We start from the raw sequence: 18,022 nt of genomic DNA on the forward strand, positions 1-18,022 counted from the left end.
CTTGCCCCTATCACCTCCATCTTTCTCAGACAAAAAATAAAAAAGAAAGAAAAAGAAAAGAAAGAAAGCTTCTCTCAAGAAGTCTTCTCACCAGGTTCTTCTTTTGGGTTTACCTGCCCTAGCAAAGAGACATGCCCTCAAGCCAATCAACATGAACAACTTAGAGTGAATCTTACATTTGTTCAATGATAGTTCTTGGGCTTAGACCTCTCTCTCTCTCTTGGAAATTAGCTTTTTTAGCTTAGACTTTTTAGAATCATAAAAATATTCATGGGACATATAGTAATTCTCTCTAAATATTTTCCCCAACTACACACAAAAGTAAGGGTTGGTACCACATTGATATTCAAAACTCTAATACCAGGAAGAGGTTTGGAAAATTGTTCTATCCTTATATAACTACAATCTAACCCTGTTTAGTTTACCCTTTCTCAGTCACTTGATATTAGGCATGGATAATGATTTTCAAAAACAATAATATATATTTTAACAGAGCAACAAAAGTAAAATATGTAAACAAATAATTTTAAAAATATTTTCTAGAAAATTTAAGGAATTTGCCAAATAAAATGTAGTTAGTTACATTTTTATTCATCTTATAATAGCTTTTTTCATAACATGATAAAATGGAATTTCACAGCCTACAACATACAAGGTAGCTTAACAGTATTTACTGGGATGCCCATGTGAGATAAATCAACAAGGTTATTTATCTTGCCATGGTGACTAAGACACAATGGAGTTGTGTCACAGTTATCTTTCAAGATATTTAAAAATGCAGCTATTTAAGTTCCATATTTTTTCACCTTTTTTGACCTTTTTCTATATTTTACTGAATTACAAGCTTAAATAAATGCCCTTTAAACAAAAGGTCAGAATAAAATTTTGCTTCCTTTAGAACGAATGGTTTTCATTAATAATGAAAAGCTCACATCAAGATACCTTATTATTTGATAAATGTCTCCTAAATGCTATGTAAGCTATTGAAATGTTAATGATGCTTAAAATGGAGCTAACATTGGATTAATAACTTCAAAAACAAAAAAATTAAAAATCAGTGATCCATTTTAATAAATTGTTTAAAACATTTTGGGACTGCCTTTGCATTAGAAATAAAATTAATCAGCATAAGAACTAAGCCTTCATGTAATAATCACCCAATTCTGTAACTTTCCAAGGAATCAGCACTGCCTGAGTATACAGGGGGAAAGTGCTTCCTCAGCCCCAATTCCAACAAGCAGCATGAAGCAGTAGAAAGAGCACATGACCAGAACCTGAATTTGATTATTGACTCTAATATTTACCTAAGGCAAATCATTTAACTCCTCTGTATCTCAGTTTCCCTACCTGAAAAATGAGGATTTGTTTTTGTTGTTCAATTGTTTTAGTTGTAACTGACTCTTCATGACCCCATTTGGGGTTTTCTTGGCTGAGACACTGGAGTGGATTGCCGTTTCCTTCTCCAGCATATTTTACAGATGAGAAACTAAGACAAATAGGGTTAAGTGACTTGTCCAGGGTCACACAATATCTAAGGCTGGATTTGAACTCAGGAAGATTCATCTTTCTGACTTCAGTCCCAGTATTTTATGCACTGCACCAAAATGAGGATAGTAATATTTAATTACCTTTGCAATGAGCATGTCTGGAAGAAAAGTACTTTGTAAATTGTTATGGGCTATTATTATTATTATTGTTAATACTCTCACACTGATTTCTGTAGTCAGTAGTCTGTGTAGTTATCAGTTCCAATACTTGACTATATAAGCTTTAAAGATGGTTTTGTAGCATCAACTATGTAAGGAAAGCAACTCCATGCCAGGGTAAATGTCCTCCCTGACATACTTAAAATAGCTTCATACAAATAAAGAACAAGAAGAAAATGTATAGCACCTATGGTTTATGGGTAAGGGATCCAGGCTAATACTTTTCAATCAACAATAATGAATCCTATAATCTCAGAGATATAAGCATCCTTAGAACCTATTATAACCTATACCTAACAAAGATCCCCCTATACCATCCATAATGAGCAATCATGCAGATTTCAATTTTATAACCCTAATGAAGGCTAACCCATTACTGCATCTCATAGGGCAGATTATCATCCTTTATACCTCCACAAAAACCCTATCTACAACACAACCACCAAGGACACTTCTAGCCTTGGCTTCGTGAACTTCAGTGAAAGCGAAGTGATTATCATTTGGTACATCCCATTTCATTTTTGGATGGTTCTAATTGTTAGGAAAATTCTCCTTATATGAAATCTAAAGTTACCTCTTCCCAGTTTCCATACATTGCTCCTTGTTCAAGTTTAATTACAACAAGCTACAAATTCAAGCAGAATAAATTTAATCTTATTTGAATATGACAGTCCTTTAAATACTTGAAGATAGAGATCAATTCCCTTCACTTATTTTCTTCTCTAGATTATATATCTCCAGTTCCTAAAAGTCAGTCTCAAAGTTCAATGAATTTACCTCTATCAATGGGTTCAAACTTTGACAAAGCCATCAAGCTGCCTCTGGATCATCTTCCATCCTTTTAAAATTTTTTTTCAAATATTGAATTTTTTTCCAATTTCATGTAAAAATTTTAACATTGATTTTTTAAAAATTTAAGTTTTAAATTATGTCCCTGTCCCACCCCTCCCCCTTCATGAGAAGGCAAACAATTTGATATAGGTTATACATGTGTAGTCATTCAAAACATATTCCCATATTAATCATATTGTGAAAGAAAACACCCCAAAACATCAAAAAATAAAGTAAAAAAAACATGTATGCTTTGATCTACATTCAGATTCCATTAATTCTTTCTCTGGAGATGGATATCATTTTTTATCATAAATCGCTTGGGACTGTCTTAGATCTTTATATTACTGAGAAGAGCTAATTCATTCTCAGTTGATCATCATATAATACTGCTGTTACTGTGTACAATGTTCTCTTGGTTCTGCTCACTCAACTTTGCATCACATTGCTGGAGAGAATGATTTTGATTTTGAAAACCTGGATAGAGTGATTTTGATTCTGGGAACCAGCTGAAACTTCTGCTGAGTCAGAGGGCCAGCCAAAGCTACTGAGACTGTTTACAATTTCCTAGGGCCACCCAGAACTGCTGAGGCTGCTAAGGTTTTCTGAGGGCCAGCCAGAGCTGCTGAGGAGTTGCTAAGGATTTCTGAGGGCCAGCTGGAGCTGCCAAAGACTGAGGAAGAATGACTGTGATGCTGGTACTTTGTAAGAACCTGTTTGTGGCTTTGTTAAGCCTTGTCTTGCCAGGAACAGAGACTGTGAAGGATTTGAGATGGACTGGACACTGTGAGCTCCAATGCAGAGCAGGAACTGCACAGAGAGCTAGACAAGGACGTGGGAGCTGTCTGCCTTTGAACCCAGGTGACAGTTTGATGAATCCAGGTAGGATCTGGGACCATGGAAGGGAATCCAAGGAATCTTAGAGACCACTCCAAGTCAAGCCAAAAGAAGACTTTACTTGGATACTGTGTACTGATTAAGAAACTGTAATTCACTAGTGACCTAGGGGTGGAGGGTTTGTGTATTTTCTGATGATTTGAATAGTGAATGATGAAAGATGACTGAATGATTAATTGACTAAATGATTGTACTTAGTGACTGATGACTGAATAAGTGACTGATTTGTAACTTAGTGTGCCCCATGAGTGGAGAACTTTGACTATTGTACTTTGTGTTCCTTAAGGAAGCAAACCTCCTTAAGGATGATTGAATGACTGTGATGATTGAATGCTTGAGTTACTAAATGATTGGTCTTTGTTTGTGACCACAATGGTGAAAACTATGTGGCCATCTTAGTGATAAGTTGTTTGAATGCTGTATTTTGATTTTCTGTGATAAGTTGTAACATTGTGAATATGTGCCTTGATTTACTGTGAATGTTTTGCTCTGATTTGTTATGGAATAAATAGAGTGTTCACTATACTGTGCAATCAGAGACTTAAAAGCTATTCACAGTAGCATTCTTCTGAAAAGCTGCTTGTGCATGGTGTTACAGTGTTATACCATTTGATGCATATATGTTTAGTACAGTTATTACTTCACTGACTATTGTACCTTTTAGCAAACTATAGTTTCCCTGCTTATCTCTTTTAATTAGTTTTATTTTTGCTTTTGTTGTCTGAAATCATGATTGTTTCCCCTGCCTTTTTTACTTCAGCTGAAGCATAACAGATTCTTCTCTAGTCACTTACCTTTACTGTGTGTGTACCTCTGCTTCAAGTGTGTTTCTTATAAACAACATATTGTAGGATTCTGGTTTTTGATCTATTCTGCTATCTGCTTCCATTTTATAGGAGAGTTCATCCCATTTAAATTCACAGTTATGATTACTAGCTATATATTTCCCTCCACTCTAATTTTTACCATTTATCCTTTTCTCTCCTATTTCAAGCTGTACCTCATTAAAACTTCTACTTCTGACCACCGCTTCCTCCAATCCACCCTCCCTTCTATTGCTCCCACTCACCCCATCTCTCATTCCATTCTCCTTCTACTTCCTTGTAGGATAAGATAGAGTTCTATAACCAAATGAGTGTGGATGCTATTCCCTCTTTGAGCCAATTTCAATGGGAGTAAGGTTCAAGCAGTGGCTGCTACCCTCCATCTTCCCTTCCACTATAAAAGCTTTCATGCTTCTTTTATGTGAGATAATTTACCCCACTCACCTCTCCCTTCCTTCTCCTCCCAGTCCACCCTGCCTTTTCACCCCTTAATTTTGTTATTTTTGGATATCATCCCATCATAGTCACCTCACACTTTTGCCCTTTATCTATGTATTCTCCTAATTGCTATAATAAAGAAAAAGTTATAGGAGTTACAAGTATCATTTTCCCATACAGGAATGTAAACAGTTTAACCATATCGAATTCCCTGTGATTTCTTTCATGTTTACCTTTTTATGCATCTCTTGATACTTGTATTTGAAAGTCAAATTTTCTATTCAGCTCTAGTCTTTGCTTGAAAGTCCTCTATTGCATTAAATATGCATTTTTCCCCTGAGGGTTAATACTAAGTTTTGCTGGGCAGGTGATTCTTGGTTGTAATTCTAGCTCCTTTGCCCTCTGGAATGTCATATTCTAAGCCCTCCAACCTCTAATGTAGAATGAATCTGCTCAATCTTGGGTTATCCTTAATGTGGCTCCCTGATATTTGTAGTGTTTCTTTCCAAATTCTTGCAGTAGTTTTCTCCTTGACCTGGAAGCTCTGGTATTTGACCTCAACATTTCTAGGAATTTTCATTTTGGGATCTCTTTCAGGAAATGGTCAGTGGATTCTTTTAATTTCATTTTACTCTATGGCTCTAGGATATCAGGGCAGTTTTTCCATGATAATTTCTTGAAAGATGATTTTTAGGCTCTTTTTTTTTTATCATGGCTTTCAGGTGGTCTAATAATTTTTAAATGATCTCTCCTATATCTATTTTCGAGGTCAGTTGTTTTTCCAATGAGATATTTCACATTTTCTTCTATTTTTCATTATTTTGACTTTATGTGATTGCTTCTTGGTGTCTCATGGAGTCATTAGCTTCCAATTCCAATTTTTGAGGAATTATTTGCTTCAGTGGGCTTTTGTACCCCCTTTTCCATTTGGCCAACTCTGCTTTTTTTTTTTTTTAAGCAATCGGGGTTAAGTAACTAGCTCAAGGTTACATGGCCAGTTATTTCTGGGTGTGGTGCTAAGTATCTGAGCCCAGGATTCGATCCCCAGGTCATCCTGACACTGGAGCCGGTGCTCTTACTTGCTGAGCCACCTGGCCGCCCCTAAGCAATTAGGGTTAAGTAACTTGCTCAAGATTACACGGCCAGGTGTTTCTGGGTGGGTGCTAAGTGTCTGAGCCCAGATTTGATCCCCAGGTCATCCCGACACTGGAGCCGGTGCTCTTACTCGCTGAGCCACCTGGCTGCCCCTCCAACTCTACTTTTTAGGGAGTTATTTTCTTCAATAAATTTTTGTACTTTTTTTTTTTTAACTTGACTAAGTGTGGTTTTTAAGAAATTCTCTTCGGTGAATTTTTATCTATCTTATTCCCTTTTGTCATCTCTGCTTTTTAAGGAGTTCTTCTACTAAAGGTATTTTTTATGCCTTGTTTGCCACTTGGCCTATTCTCTTTTTTAGGTGTTATTTTCTTCAGCATTTTTGGTGCCTCCTTTATGAAGCTATTGACTTTTTTCATTATTTTCTTTCATCACTCTCATTTCTTTTGCCAATTTTTTCACTACATCTCTGATTTTTAAAATCCTTTTTGAGCTCTTCCAGGGCCTGAGACCAATTTGTATTTTTCTTTTAGGCTTTGGAAGTAGCTCCTTTTATTTCTTCTTCTGAGTTTGTATTTTGATCTTCCCTGTTATTATAGTAACTTTCTATGGCCAGGTTCTTTTGTTGTTGTTTGTTCATTTCCCAGATTATTTCTTGACTTTTAACTTTGTTAAAGCTGGGCTTCAGGTTTTCAGAGCTAGCTCTAGGGTTCTCTAAGCTCTCCTTTCTTCCAAGGTGATATGATCTAAGAACATGTTTTATCACTGCTCTCCTGGCCTGTGCTCTGGTCTGTGAACAGTTGACTACAAGAACTCTTTTCTGCTCTGGAACTGTGACCAGATGTACGATGACAGATAACTGGAAATTGAGGGGATGCCCATCAACTGGGGAATGGCTAAGCAAGTTATGGTATATGATTGTGATGGAATACTACTGTACTATAAGAAATGACAACCAGGTTCCTTCAGAGGAACCTGGATGCAAAGTGAAGTGAGCAGAAACAGGAGAACACCATACACAGTAACAGCAATATTATATGATGATCAACTGGAAATGGCTTAGATATTCTCAGCAATACAAAGATCTAAGACAATTCCAAAAAACTGATAGAGCCTGAATGCAGAATGAAGCATACTTTTTTTTTACTTTATTTTTATCATGTTTATTTGTCTGTTTTCTTTTGCAATGATTAATATGAAAATATGTTTTGTATGACTGAACTTATATAACCTATTATCAAACTGCTTGTATTCTCAAGGAATGGAGAGGGTCAGGAAAGAAGAGAATTTGTAACTCAAAATTTTTTTTAAAGACTTAAAATTCTTTTACATGTAATTGGGAAATATTTAACAAAATGAATAAAAATTTAAAAAAAGAAAAGAATATTCTATCCTGTAATTCCATTACACTACTCTCTCTTGGTTTTCTTTCTACTTATCTTCTATCTGACCGTTCCATCTCAGTCTCCTTTGCTAGCATCATTTATACAGCACAGGCTACCTACAGGTAGACCTCCAAGGCTCTATATACTAAACCTATACTAAACCATTTTCTCTTCCCTCTCTTTTATACCCTCACTTGATGATCTCATTAGATCCCTTGGGTTTCATTATCATCTCTATGCAGAGGAATCATGGATCAGCTCCATTCCTACATCAATAACTGCCTGCCAAACATTTTGAATAAAATGTCCTGTAAGCATTTCAAACTTGATATGTCCAAAATAGAGCTTATTGTTTTTCCCCCAAACAGACCCTCTTCCACAAGCCTACTATTACTGCTAAGAGTACTACCATTCTTCTTTTCATTCTTGACCCTTATTCACATTAATTTCATATATGTAGTCAATAACCAACTCTTGTTATTTCTAACTCTATAAAATTGCTTTCCTCACTCCCACCCTCAAATCTTCACTCATACAGCCACCACTCTAGTTCAGGGCTTTATCATCTCTTACCTGTAGAAGAGCAGTAAAAGCAAAAGCTTCCTTATTATGCTCTTTGCCCCAAATCTCTCCTCACTCCAACCCATCATCTACAAAGCTGATAGCATAACTTTCCTAATGTACACTTTTGACAATGACACCACTCTACTTCAAAAACTACAGTGGCACAATACTACCTCTACAAGTAAAAATAAACATGATTTGAAGTATTCACAGCCTAGCCCTAGCCCCAAAAATCTACCTTTCTGAACTTTGATATTATTCCGTTTCACATTCCCTACAGTTCAAACAGATGAACCTTCTAATTGTTCTTCATAGATGGCACAGATTCCTCCTCTATCATGCGCGCGCGCGCGCGTGCGTGCGTGCGTGCGTGTGTGTGTGTGTGTGTGTGTGTATGTTGTCCTCAAAGATTTAAGTTCACTGAAGAAAAGGATTATTTCACTTCTATCTTTTTATCTCAGGCACTTAGCACAGTGCCCAAAAGGCCCATAATAGGAGTTTAATAAATGCTTGTTCTAACATGTAACATGTTAGATCATGAAGTATATCTAAAATATAGAAATCAAGGAAAATTCTTAAAATAAGAGCAGATATGATTAAGATTTTAGAGAAAAAATGGCTACTTTTGAAGTAGCTGGGATCAATAAAAGTCATACTTATGGCAAATTATCAGTTAGATATTTTCGTGTGGAATGAAAAAGATAAAGATTTAATTTAGTATTAAATTGCAAATTGAGGACTGTATAAATATAGGGGAAAACAGGATAATTAAAATCACATGAAAAAACAAACCCTCTAATATTTACAAAGAATACAAATACATATTATCTTCCATAGTCCATCTAAATTAAGAGGCATTTCACACCAAGATCCAGAACTCCAATTTCTAACCTAGAACAAGAAAAAACAAACCAATGTGTTAAAATTTTAGGGAACTTTTCTTACTGTGATTCTCTTCATATCCAGCTGGCGGAGTTGCATCATATGCTGAAGAATAGTGTGTTTGTACCATGACTCTTGAGCTATTGGATTGCCATCAAGAGTGATGTCTGAGAGAGAAGTGGAGTCAGCAAGGCACAGAATATCTTCAAAACTACAAAAATAAAGAACATATAATCATTCTTAAACCTTTAAATAAACTTTTGTTTCTCATAAAGGTTAACTGTAACTTTTATTAATTATTCCATTCAACAACCATGTTAAATTCTCACTTCATATTTTCACATTCTCACTTAAATGGGTCTTTCCACCTTCCAGAAACCAGCTTGATGGAGTAATGGAGGAGGGATGTGGTCCCATGCCCACTTCCGGCTTCTCTGGGCTTAGTTATTTAAAAGTTCTAGAAGTTTTCTGTTGACTGTATCAGTTGAGGTGAGGGGAAGAGGGTGGTGAGAATTATATTTCAGTCTTTTACACTAGCTAAAAAGAGCAAAAGGATAAGCAAGAACAATGAGGTAAAACCCCTACTCTTCCATGGATCTTCTATGGATAAACACAAATTGCAGAAGCCTTAGTACCCACCTTACTTGGGCTATGCATCTCTAACATCCAGGAAATTCTGACCATTAGGTGGGACCAACCAAAATAATCTAGATTGACTCTGTATAAATAACTTAAAAGGTTCAGCATTCATTGTCAAAGTAAAAGTTCAAATACAGCATTATATATGAACCTCAGAGTCTTTATTTGGTCTCATTTTTTTCTTAACCCTTCCTGTAGCCTATCAATCAGACTTTGTTTAAATCTTGCTCACCTTCACATGCTTAAAATTGCCTATCTTCTCTCCAAAAGTTTACCTTGTGTTACTCTATGAAACTTAAATTCATCTAGCCTGACTTAAAACAGTGGAAATTATTCATACCTTAATTTAAATAAAGCATTAATTACAATGCTCCTTGAAAAAGCAGTTTACTACTATGTTAAGTACTATAAAAAAATATAAAGGTAGCTAAACCATGCTAGCAAATTCAGGAGATACAGTGTTAATTCAGGAAGACCTAAGTTCAACTTCTCTATTGGACACTTACTCTGTTGCCCCTATTTCACTGAGCTACAGTTTCTTCAGCTGTAAAATGGGGATAATAAAACCCCTACCTCAGAAGGCTGCTGCAAGAATCAAATGAAAACACTCTATAGACCTTAAAGCATTACAAAAAAACTAATTCTTTAAAAGATGTGAGATTGATTTATAAAAGAAACTTTTTTTTTCCCTTTCTGCTGGAACTTATAATCTAGCAAGATATATAAACATAAAACAAACAGAACACAACACAGCAAATCATTACTCAAACAATCTGATTAGAACTTTGGAGCCAAGTAACTGTGACAAAATTCTACCTATCCAGCAACCCTCCTGTCTTACTTATCTGCCACTCTCTCCATTCTACCTCCCAATCTTAGTTCCTCATTATCATCAAAGAGCTTTAATGCCCTCAGTACACTTTCTTTATCCTTTATTCTCAGTCCTAATCCTTCCCAATCTCAAAGTATTCCTATTTGTTTTTTCTTATTGTGTGATTTTTGAAACACCAAACTATTCAATTCAATAAACATTTACTATGCTCCAACTATTTGTAAGACATTATGCTAGTCACTGGATATACAAAAGATAAAAACCCAAGTCCCTATCTGTCCTCCAGGGACTCACGTTCTATCAGAATGATACAATATGTATATAAAGAAGTAAATACAAGATCAATTTGAGAATGGAAAGCTTATTAACTGAGGCCAATTAGAAAACTTTAGTTAATGTTCCTTTAGAACAGGATCATAGGATCATAAAACTAGAGCCTGATGGGGTACTAGAGCTAAGTCTTAACTAGAGCTAAGTCTTAAACTAAGTTGGAAACACAATGACCAACCATATCTCCAGAGGGCCAATGATGAAGCATGCTACCAACTTCCTGAGAGAGAAATTATAGACTCAAACTGAAAAATGAAACATATACTTTTAAAAAACATGATCAGTATAGGAATTTGTTTTGCTTAACTGTATATTTGCTACAAGGGTTTGCCTTTTTCCCCCCAATGGTAAGGGAGAATGGGGAGGAGAGAAAATAAAATGTTAATGAAAAAATATTAAATTTATATGAACTTATTGGAGACAGGAGACCAGCAAGTAGGTCAATTCAGCTAACATAGTAACAATAGCTAATAGCTAAGACTTACATAGTGCTTACTATGTGCCAGGTACTGTGCTAAGTGATTTATAGTTATTATCTTATTTGATCCTCACAATAACCCTGGGAGGCAGGTGGTATTATTATCCCCATTTTACAGATGAAGAACTGAGGCAGAGGTTAAATGACTTGCCCAGGGTCATAGAGCTATGCCACACTTGAACTCAAATATTCCTGACTCCAGGCCTGGTGGTCTGTCTACTGTGCCATCCACTTGACTCTCCTGGAATGCAGAATTAATGAAGGGGGGCAATATGACATGTATATATGGAAGCTTGCATTTTGTCATAGCTTTATAATTTACACATTAATAAGAAACCATGAAGCTTTTTAAGCAGAGGAATGAAAGAGTGAGTACTATGTTCAAGAATATTTTGGCAGCTTTGTGGAGGATAGATTAAAGAGAGAAGAGAAAACTCCCTACATCTTCAAACTGTTCCTCTGCACTTGAATCAACACAAATTTGGCTTTCCTTTTAGAAAACCATCTCTCACAGCCTTCTCCATTCCTCCCACAATCCATACTAGAAGATCTAGGAAAAGAGGGCAGATGTACTCCTTGCTGTCTACAATACACTTTTCTCCCCTAAAATTCATGCAATCTTATAAAACCACTCTCTCACCTCCCTTGATAATGCCATGTGCAGACTCCCAGACAATTCTTCCACCCTCTTTGAATAACCTTTGTATGAGTTCTGTTTTCTTCTTTACCTGTGACCTCTCCTGTCACCATATTTGGAAAGTTCAACAATCATGCTGATCACCCCTCTAACACAGTTCCCACTTCCTTGACCTCTCCAATTACAACAACCTCCATCTCTACCTCACTTTAGCTACGTGATGACATCTTAAATGCCAATATTCTACTATCTGAGTTAAATAGATTACTACTACACTAGAATCCTACATCCCATTGACCTTCTAGAGTTGCCACCTTATTGATTGACCACCCTAAGAAATCCTACTATCTGCTTTCTCTGTTCCTACACTACATAGTGAACAAATTTCCCTAAATCCTGGACCTCTTACTTGTTCCTATAATCTACTATGCCTCATGGAAATATAGCTCCACAGTGAACTCCATCTCTGACCACCCATATCCCCCGCAACATGATGATCCTGTGATGGAGGGAATGGAAAAGGAGTCAGAATATGCCTTGCTCCCCACTGACATTTCCAAAGTCTCCTTTTACCACCACAACTCAGACATCTCTTCTTTGAAGTTCACACTAGCAAAATTTTCTATCCAATACAGATTACGATGGCTGTTAAATATTGGTTGCCCAAATCTTTTGTCCTTCTTTCTGAAGAGCTCAACACTAGGTACACCTTCTTCCTCTCTTCCCCAACTCTTGCCAACATCAATTTTGATGCTTCTTACACATCCCTAAATTCACAATTTCTCAGTCTCCTTAACTCACAACAGCTCAGCCACACACACATGGATATTCACACGCTGGATCTCATTATTACATAGAGATGTTCCACTCCCCTAATTAAATACCCTGACATTCCTTTATTTGATCATAATGGCCTATCATTCTATCTCTACCTATGTCTAATCTTTCTTAAATCTATTCTCTGCCTTCATCAAGATCAACAATCCTTCCACCATGCAGTACTTTCTCAGGCAATTACTTTTGCCCTGAATTGTTTCCTTCCCTCTTCAATCTTGACTTCATAATTAGTTAATTCAATTCTATACTGTCTTTGCTCTCAAATCCCTCAGACCCCCATCCTATTAACATTCATTCTTTGTCAGACCTGAGCCTGGATTACTACCACCCATGATTGGCCTCCCCCACTGCTGTTCATGTGCTGGTGAACAGATCTGAAATGTTATACCACCATGATGACTGGGTATATTAGAAATTCATGTTATTAATTTTCAACTAGATGTTCATAGCAAGACAATCTTTTTATACCTTTCTAATCATTTCCCTAACTCACTAAAATATAAGTCTTTCCAAACATTCTCAATAGTATCTTCTCTCTTCAAGTCTCTCATACTTCCCCATGTCCCCAGTTAACAGCCTTGTCTCCTACATTACTTGTAAAATTGAGACCATTTGAACTGAATGCCCTCTTCTACCTTTCTTTTCATCTTAAAACCTCTTGACATCATCCCTTCCCATTGCAAAAATTTCAATGGCTTTCTATTGCCTTTAGGACATATAATAAATAAGGATATTATATCTGCACCCCATCTCACATATAGCTATGTCAGCCTTGCCCCTAAAGCCAAGACCATACAAAAAGTACTAAAGACTGGACCCTGGATAAGAAGTGATATGAGAAACTAAGAGCAAACATTTGAGGAGTGGTAGTTCAAGCATGAGGCAACTAGATGGCTCAGTGGATACAGTGCTGGGCCTGGAGCCAGGAAGACCTGAGTTTAAATCTGGCCTCAGACAATCACTAAGCAATGTGACCACTTAATCTCTGTTCCCCTTAATTCACCGAAGAAGGAAATGGTAAACCACTCTAGTATCTTTGCCAAGAAAATCCCATGGAGAGTATTGACATGATATGGTCCATTGATTTACAAAAAAAATGGACACGACTGAACAAGTTCAAAGATGAAGAGTAATGGCATCTAGAAGACTTTCTTCCCATGCCTGACAAGCTCTTAATTTTACTCTACCGCTCCGCTCCTGACGAAAAAGCTGTAAGGATTGATTAGAGTCCCAATTAGCCCAGCTGATGAGTCAAATGGAAAACAGGTCTGGAGACTGCCAGTGCTTTACAAATATTATCTCATTTGATCCTCACCACAACCCTGTGAGGTAAGTGCCATGAGAACTATGAGAAAGAATTGTAATAAGGAAAAAAAAAAAGAAGAAAAGAAGCACCAGTAGGAACTGGATCCTGAGTTCCCCTAGGCCAAGGCTTCTTAAACTTTTTTCCAAGCAGGCATGACCCCTTCAGCACTTCTTAAAATGGGGTCATGACCCACAATTTAAGAAGTGCTGCCCTAGGCTTGTGGGTTCTTGATCCCTCAGGAGGTTGAGTCCAAAGCAGATGGGGGAGTATGTGTTAACTCACTTATTAGAGAGATTTACTAATTCCATTGCTAGCCATTGGGAGCAGCTGAGTCTAAGTATCTGAAGTGAGAACTCTTTAGTTTAGGCTGTGCCTGTAGGCTGGTTAAAGAGCTGCCTAGGTCTAAGATAAACTGGGGGTGCCTAGCTTACATGGTAGTTTAACTGTGTATTTGATATTATTCCTTTTCTTTTATTTTCTAGGTCACAAATAAAAGATAATACATAGTCAATTATGCTTGTGTGAACAATTATTTTCGTTTTGCCATGTTAACCTCATAGGGTTTCCCTGAAATACAGCACAAAAGGATAATGATGAAGATGTCCTATGAGGTGGAAACTCAAATTTAGTTTTTTATAAATCCACACAGTTTGATTTTGATGAATTCACACAGACCACACCTTAATGTATACTACTACCCACCAAAGGGACAAAGCTGAAGGATAAAAGCAGCAACTCTCTGAGAACTAAAGAGAGCTTAATGCTTCCCCAAGCACCTCCCTGGATGGAGCATATATGTCCCAGAGTGAGCATGGGACCATCTAATACCTGCTTCTTTTTGTTGAACAAGATCAGGTCAACAGCACCTAAGTCCTAGGCATTCTACCTTAACATCTCTAAAATTCATACATTCTTTAAAAACAAAACAAAAACAAAAACAAAAAAATAACCTACTGCTAGACCCTCATTACCATCTCTTTGGACCACCTGCAAAAGCATCTTAATAACTCACACTCTATACTCCTTCCCTACCCCCAATTCATCCTTTATACTGATACCAGGTTAACATTTCTTTGGCACAGATTCTCATTTCATCTCTCTGTGCCTCAGAATCTTTAATTCTAAAATAAAAGGGGGTTGAACTATATGACCCCAAAGGTGCTTTTCATCTCCGAATCTATGATTCTGTGATCCTTTGCTCCCACCTTCAGCAGCTTTCTAATATTTACTAAGTAAAATTCCAACTCCTCTTCCTGTCATTTCAAGGGCCTTGACAGCCTGGTATAGCTCCACCTTTCCACACTCATCTCCCACAACCTTGCTTTCTACTGATGCATCCTCTTCCTTGGCTAATGCTATTTGCTATGTTTAGAACTTCCTCATTCTCCTTTATGAATCCTTACACATCATTTAAAGCCCAATTCAAATGATTTTCCCCAAGAAGCCTTCCCTGCTTCTCCAAGCTCAAATAGCACTATCTGTGCCTCCTTACAGCACCTATTCATTAATTGGTAATATATATTTGTGTCTGTATCATATTCTCCTAACTATATTAAAAACTATAGTCATGGATTTGCCTAAACTTTGTATCTCCCCGACATAACTGACACAATATTTGTATACAACAAGCAGTTAACAAATGAATAAATATTGAATTGTAGAGATAACCTTATACCTTGGGTATCACCATCACTAAACTAATGCAGGTGTTCCACAATCACTAACTATTCCAATAAACCAATGCCCAGAGGGGCAAAAAAGCACAATATGAAAGGGAAAAACTGACTCTAGCCCTATCTCCCATTAAGGAAACAAACAAACAAGGAGATGAGCAGCTAGTTCCATCTGCAGAAAAAGCCCATCAGGTAGACAGGGGATAACAAGTGGAAATAACTTGCCTAATTGTTACATATTTCAGAATTTAAGTCAGGTGGGGATCCTTTTTATGTTGGAAGTCTGCATTAATATTTAGCTGTAATCAAATAAGGCTGCATTCAAGAAACTTCAATTAAATATACTTTAAAATGTACATTATTTTGTAAAAATCCAACTACTGTATACTTAATAATTTAATAATTAGCAATAAGAGAAGAGAAAGAAATTGAAGGAATTAGACTAGGCAATGAAAAAACAAATCTATTGCTCTTTGAAGATGATATAATAGTATACTTAAGAGAATCCTGAAGAAGCAAATAAAAAACTGCTTGAAATAATTACCTTAAGCAAAGTCACAGAATAAAAAAATAAACCCACATAAATCATAAGCATTTTTATATATTACCAACAAAGCCCACCAACAACATTTAGAAAGAGAAATTTCATTTAAAATAACTGTAGACAATATAAGATATTTAGGAGTTTACTTGCCAAGGCAAACCTAGGGACTATATGAACACAATTAAAAAACATCTTTCATGCAATAAAGTCAGATCTAAACAATTTGAAAAATATCAATTGCTCATTGATAGTCTGAGCTAATATGATAAAAATGACAAATCTACCTAAATTAATTTACTTATTCAGTGCCACACCAAACTACCAAAAATTATATTACAGAGCTAGAAAAAAATAATAACAAAATTCATCTGAAAAATAAAAGAATATTAAGGGAATTAATGAAAAAAAATGCAAAGGAAGGTGCTCTAACCATAGGAAATCTAAAACTATATTATAAAGCAGCAATCATCAAAACTATTTAGTACTGGCTAAGAAACAGAGTGATGGATCAGTGGAACAGATTAGGTACACAAGACACAGTAGTAAATTACTATATACTACTGTTTGATAAGCCCCCAAACTCCAGGTTCCAGGATAAGAATTCACTATTTGACAAAAATTGCTGTGCAAACTGGAAAACAGTATGGCAGACACTAGGCACAGACCATCATCTTACACCATGTACCAAGAAAAGGTCAAAATGAGTATATGATTTAGACATAAAAGGTAACACCATAAGCATATTAGGAGAGCAAGAAAGAGTTTACCTGTCAGATCTATGGAGAAGGGAAGAATTTATTACCAAACTAAGGATACAGAACATCATGAAATGCAAAATGAATAATTTTGATAGATTAAATTAAGATGTTTTTGCACAAAGTCAATGCAACCAAAATTAGAAGGAAAACAGAAAGATGGCAAACAATTTTTATACCAAATGTTTCTGAGAAAGGTTTAATATCTCAAACATATAGAGAATTGAGTCAAATTCATAAAAATATAAGTCATTCCTCAATAGGCAGTTTTCAGATAAAGAAATTAAAGCTATCTATGGTTATATGAAAAAATACTCTAAATTGATTAGAGAAATAAAAACTAAAACAATGCTGAGGCCTACCTCACACCTATCAGAATGTCTAATATGACAGAAAAGGAAAATGATAAATCTTGTAAGAGATATGGGAAAATTGTGACACTGATGCATTGTTGGTGGAGTCGTGAACTGATCCAACCATTCTGGAAAGCAGTTTGGAACTATGCCTCCAAAGGGCAATCAAACTTCATTCCCTTTGATCCAGAAATACCACTGTCTTTAGGTCTGTATCCCAAAGAGATAATAAAAAAGGAAAAAGGACCAACATGCACAAAAAATATTTATAGCAGTTCTTTACATGGTGGCAAAGAATTGGAAATTGAGGGGATACCCATCAATTGGGGAAAGGCTAAACAAGCTGTGATACATAAATGTCATGGGATACTATTGTGCTATAAGAAATTATGAGCAGGTGGATTTCAGAAAAACCCGTAAAGACTTACATGAATTGATGCTGAGAGAAGTGAGCAGAACCAGGGAAACATTGTACACAGTAAAAGCAACATTGTGCAACGATCAACTGTGATTGATTTAGCTCTCCTCAGCAGTACAATGGTCCAAAAGAATTCAAAAACACTCATAATGGAAAATGTTATCCACATCCAGACAAAGAACTATGGAGTCTGAATGTAGATCAAAGCATACCATTTTTTTGCTGTTTTTTTTTTTCCATAGATTTTCCATGAGGTTCTGTTTCTTTCATAAAATGGCTAATGTGGAGATATGTTTACATGAGTACACATTTATAACCTAATATGATTGCTTGTCATCTTGGGGAGGGATAATAGGAGGAAGAAAATTTTAGAAGTGAAAATTTTATTAAAAAATGAATGTTGAAAACTACCTTTACATGTAATTAAAAAAAAACTAAATACTATTCTTTTTTTTAAATCCAGATTGCTAAGAGTGGAATCAGGAGAGAAGTAATCAGGATAGCCTTATGATTTCCTCAAATGGAGATTCAAGGCAAGAATCCACTAATTAGGGGAAGGTGCTACAACAGTAGAGACATCTTCAAGGTGAGAAAGCAG

General features: G+C 36.1%; 1 protein-coding gene across 4 annotated transcripts in view; it reads right to left on the reverse strand.

Annotated features, from left to right (window-relative positions):
- LRRC49 (leucine rich repeat containing 49) overlaps window positions 1–18,022 on the reverse strand; it is a 199,634-nt gene that overhangs the window by 57,126 nt on the left and 124,486 nt on the right. For all 4 annotated transcript variants that reach the window (XM_069098179.1, XM_069098177.1, XM_069098178.1 and 1 more), the window contains one exon: window positions 8,686–8,833. In XM_069098179.1, coding sequence (XP_068954280.1) covers window positions 8,686–8,833 — 148 coding nt within the window. The remainder of the gene's footprint in view (window positions 1–8,685; window positions 8,834–18,022) is intronic.

This window comes from Petaurus breviceps, unplaced genomic scaffold (genome assembly GCF_028583685.1).
Source record: "Petaurus breviceps papuanus isolate PSGF00001 unplaced genomic scaffold, PetGlider_PUasm1.0 37, whole genome shotgun sequence".
Taxonomy (NCBI): domain Eukaryota; kingdom Metazoa; phylum Chordata; class Mammalia; order Diprotodontia; family Petauridae; genus Petaurus; species Petaurus breviceps.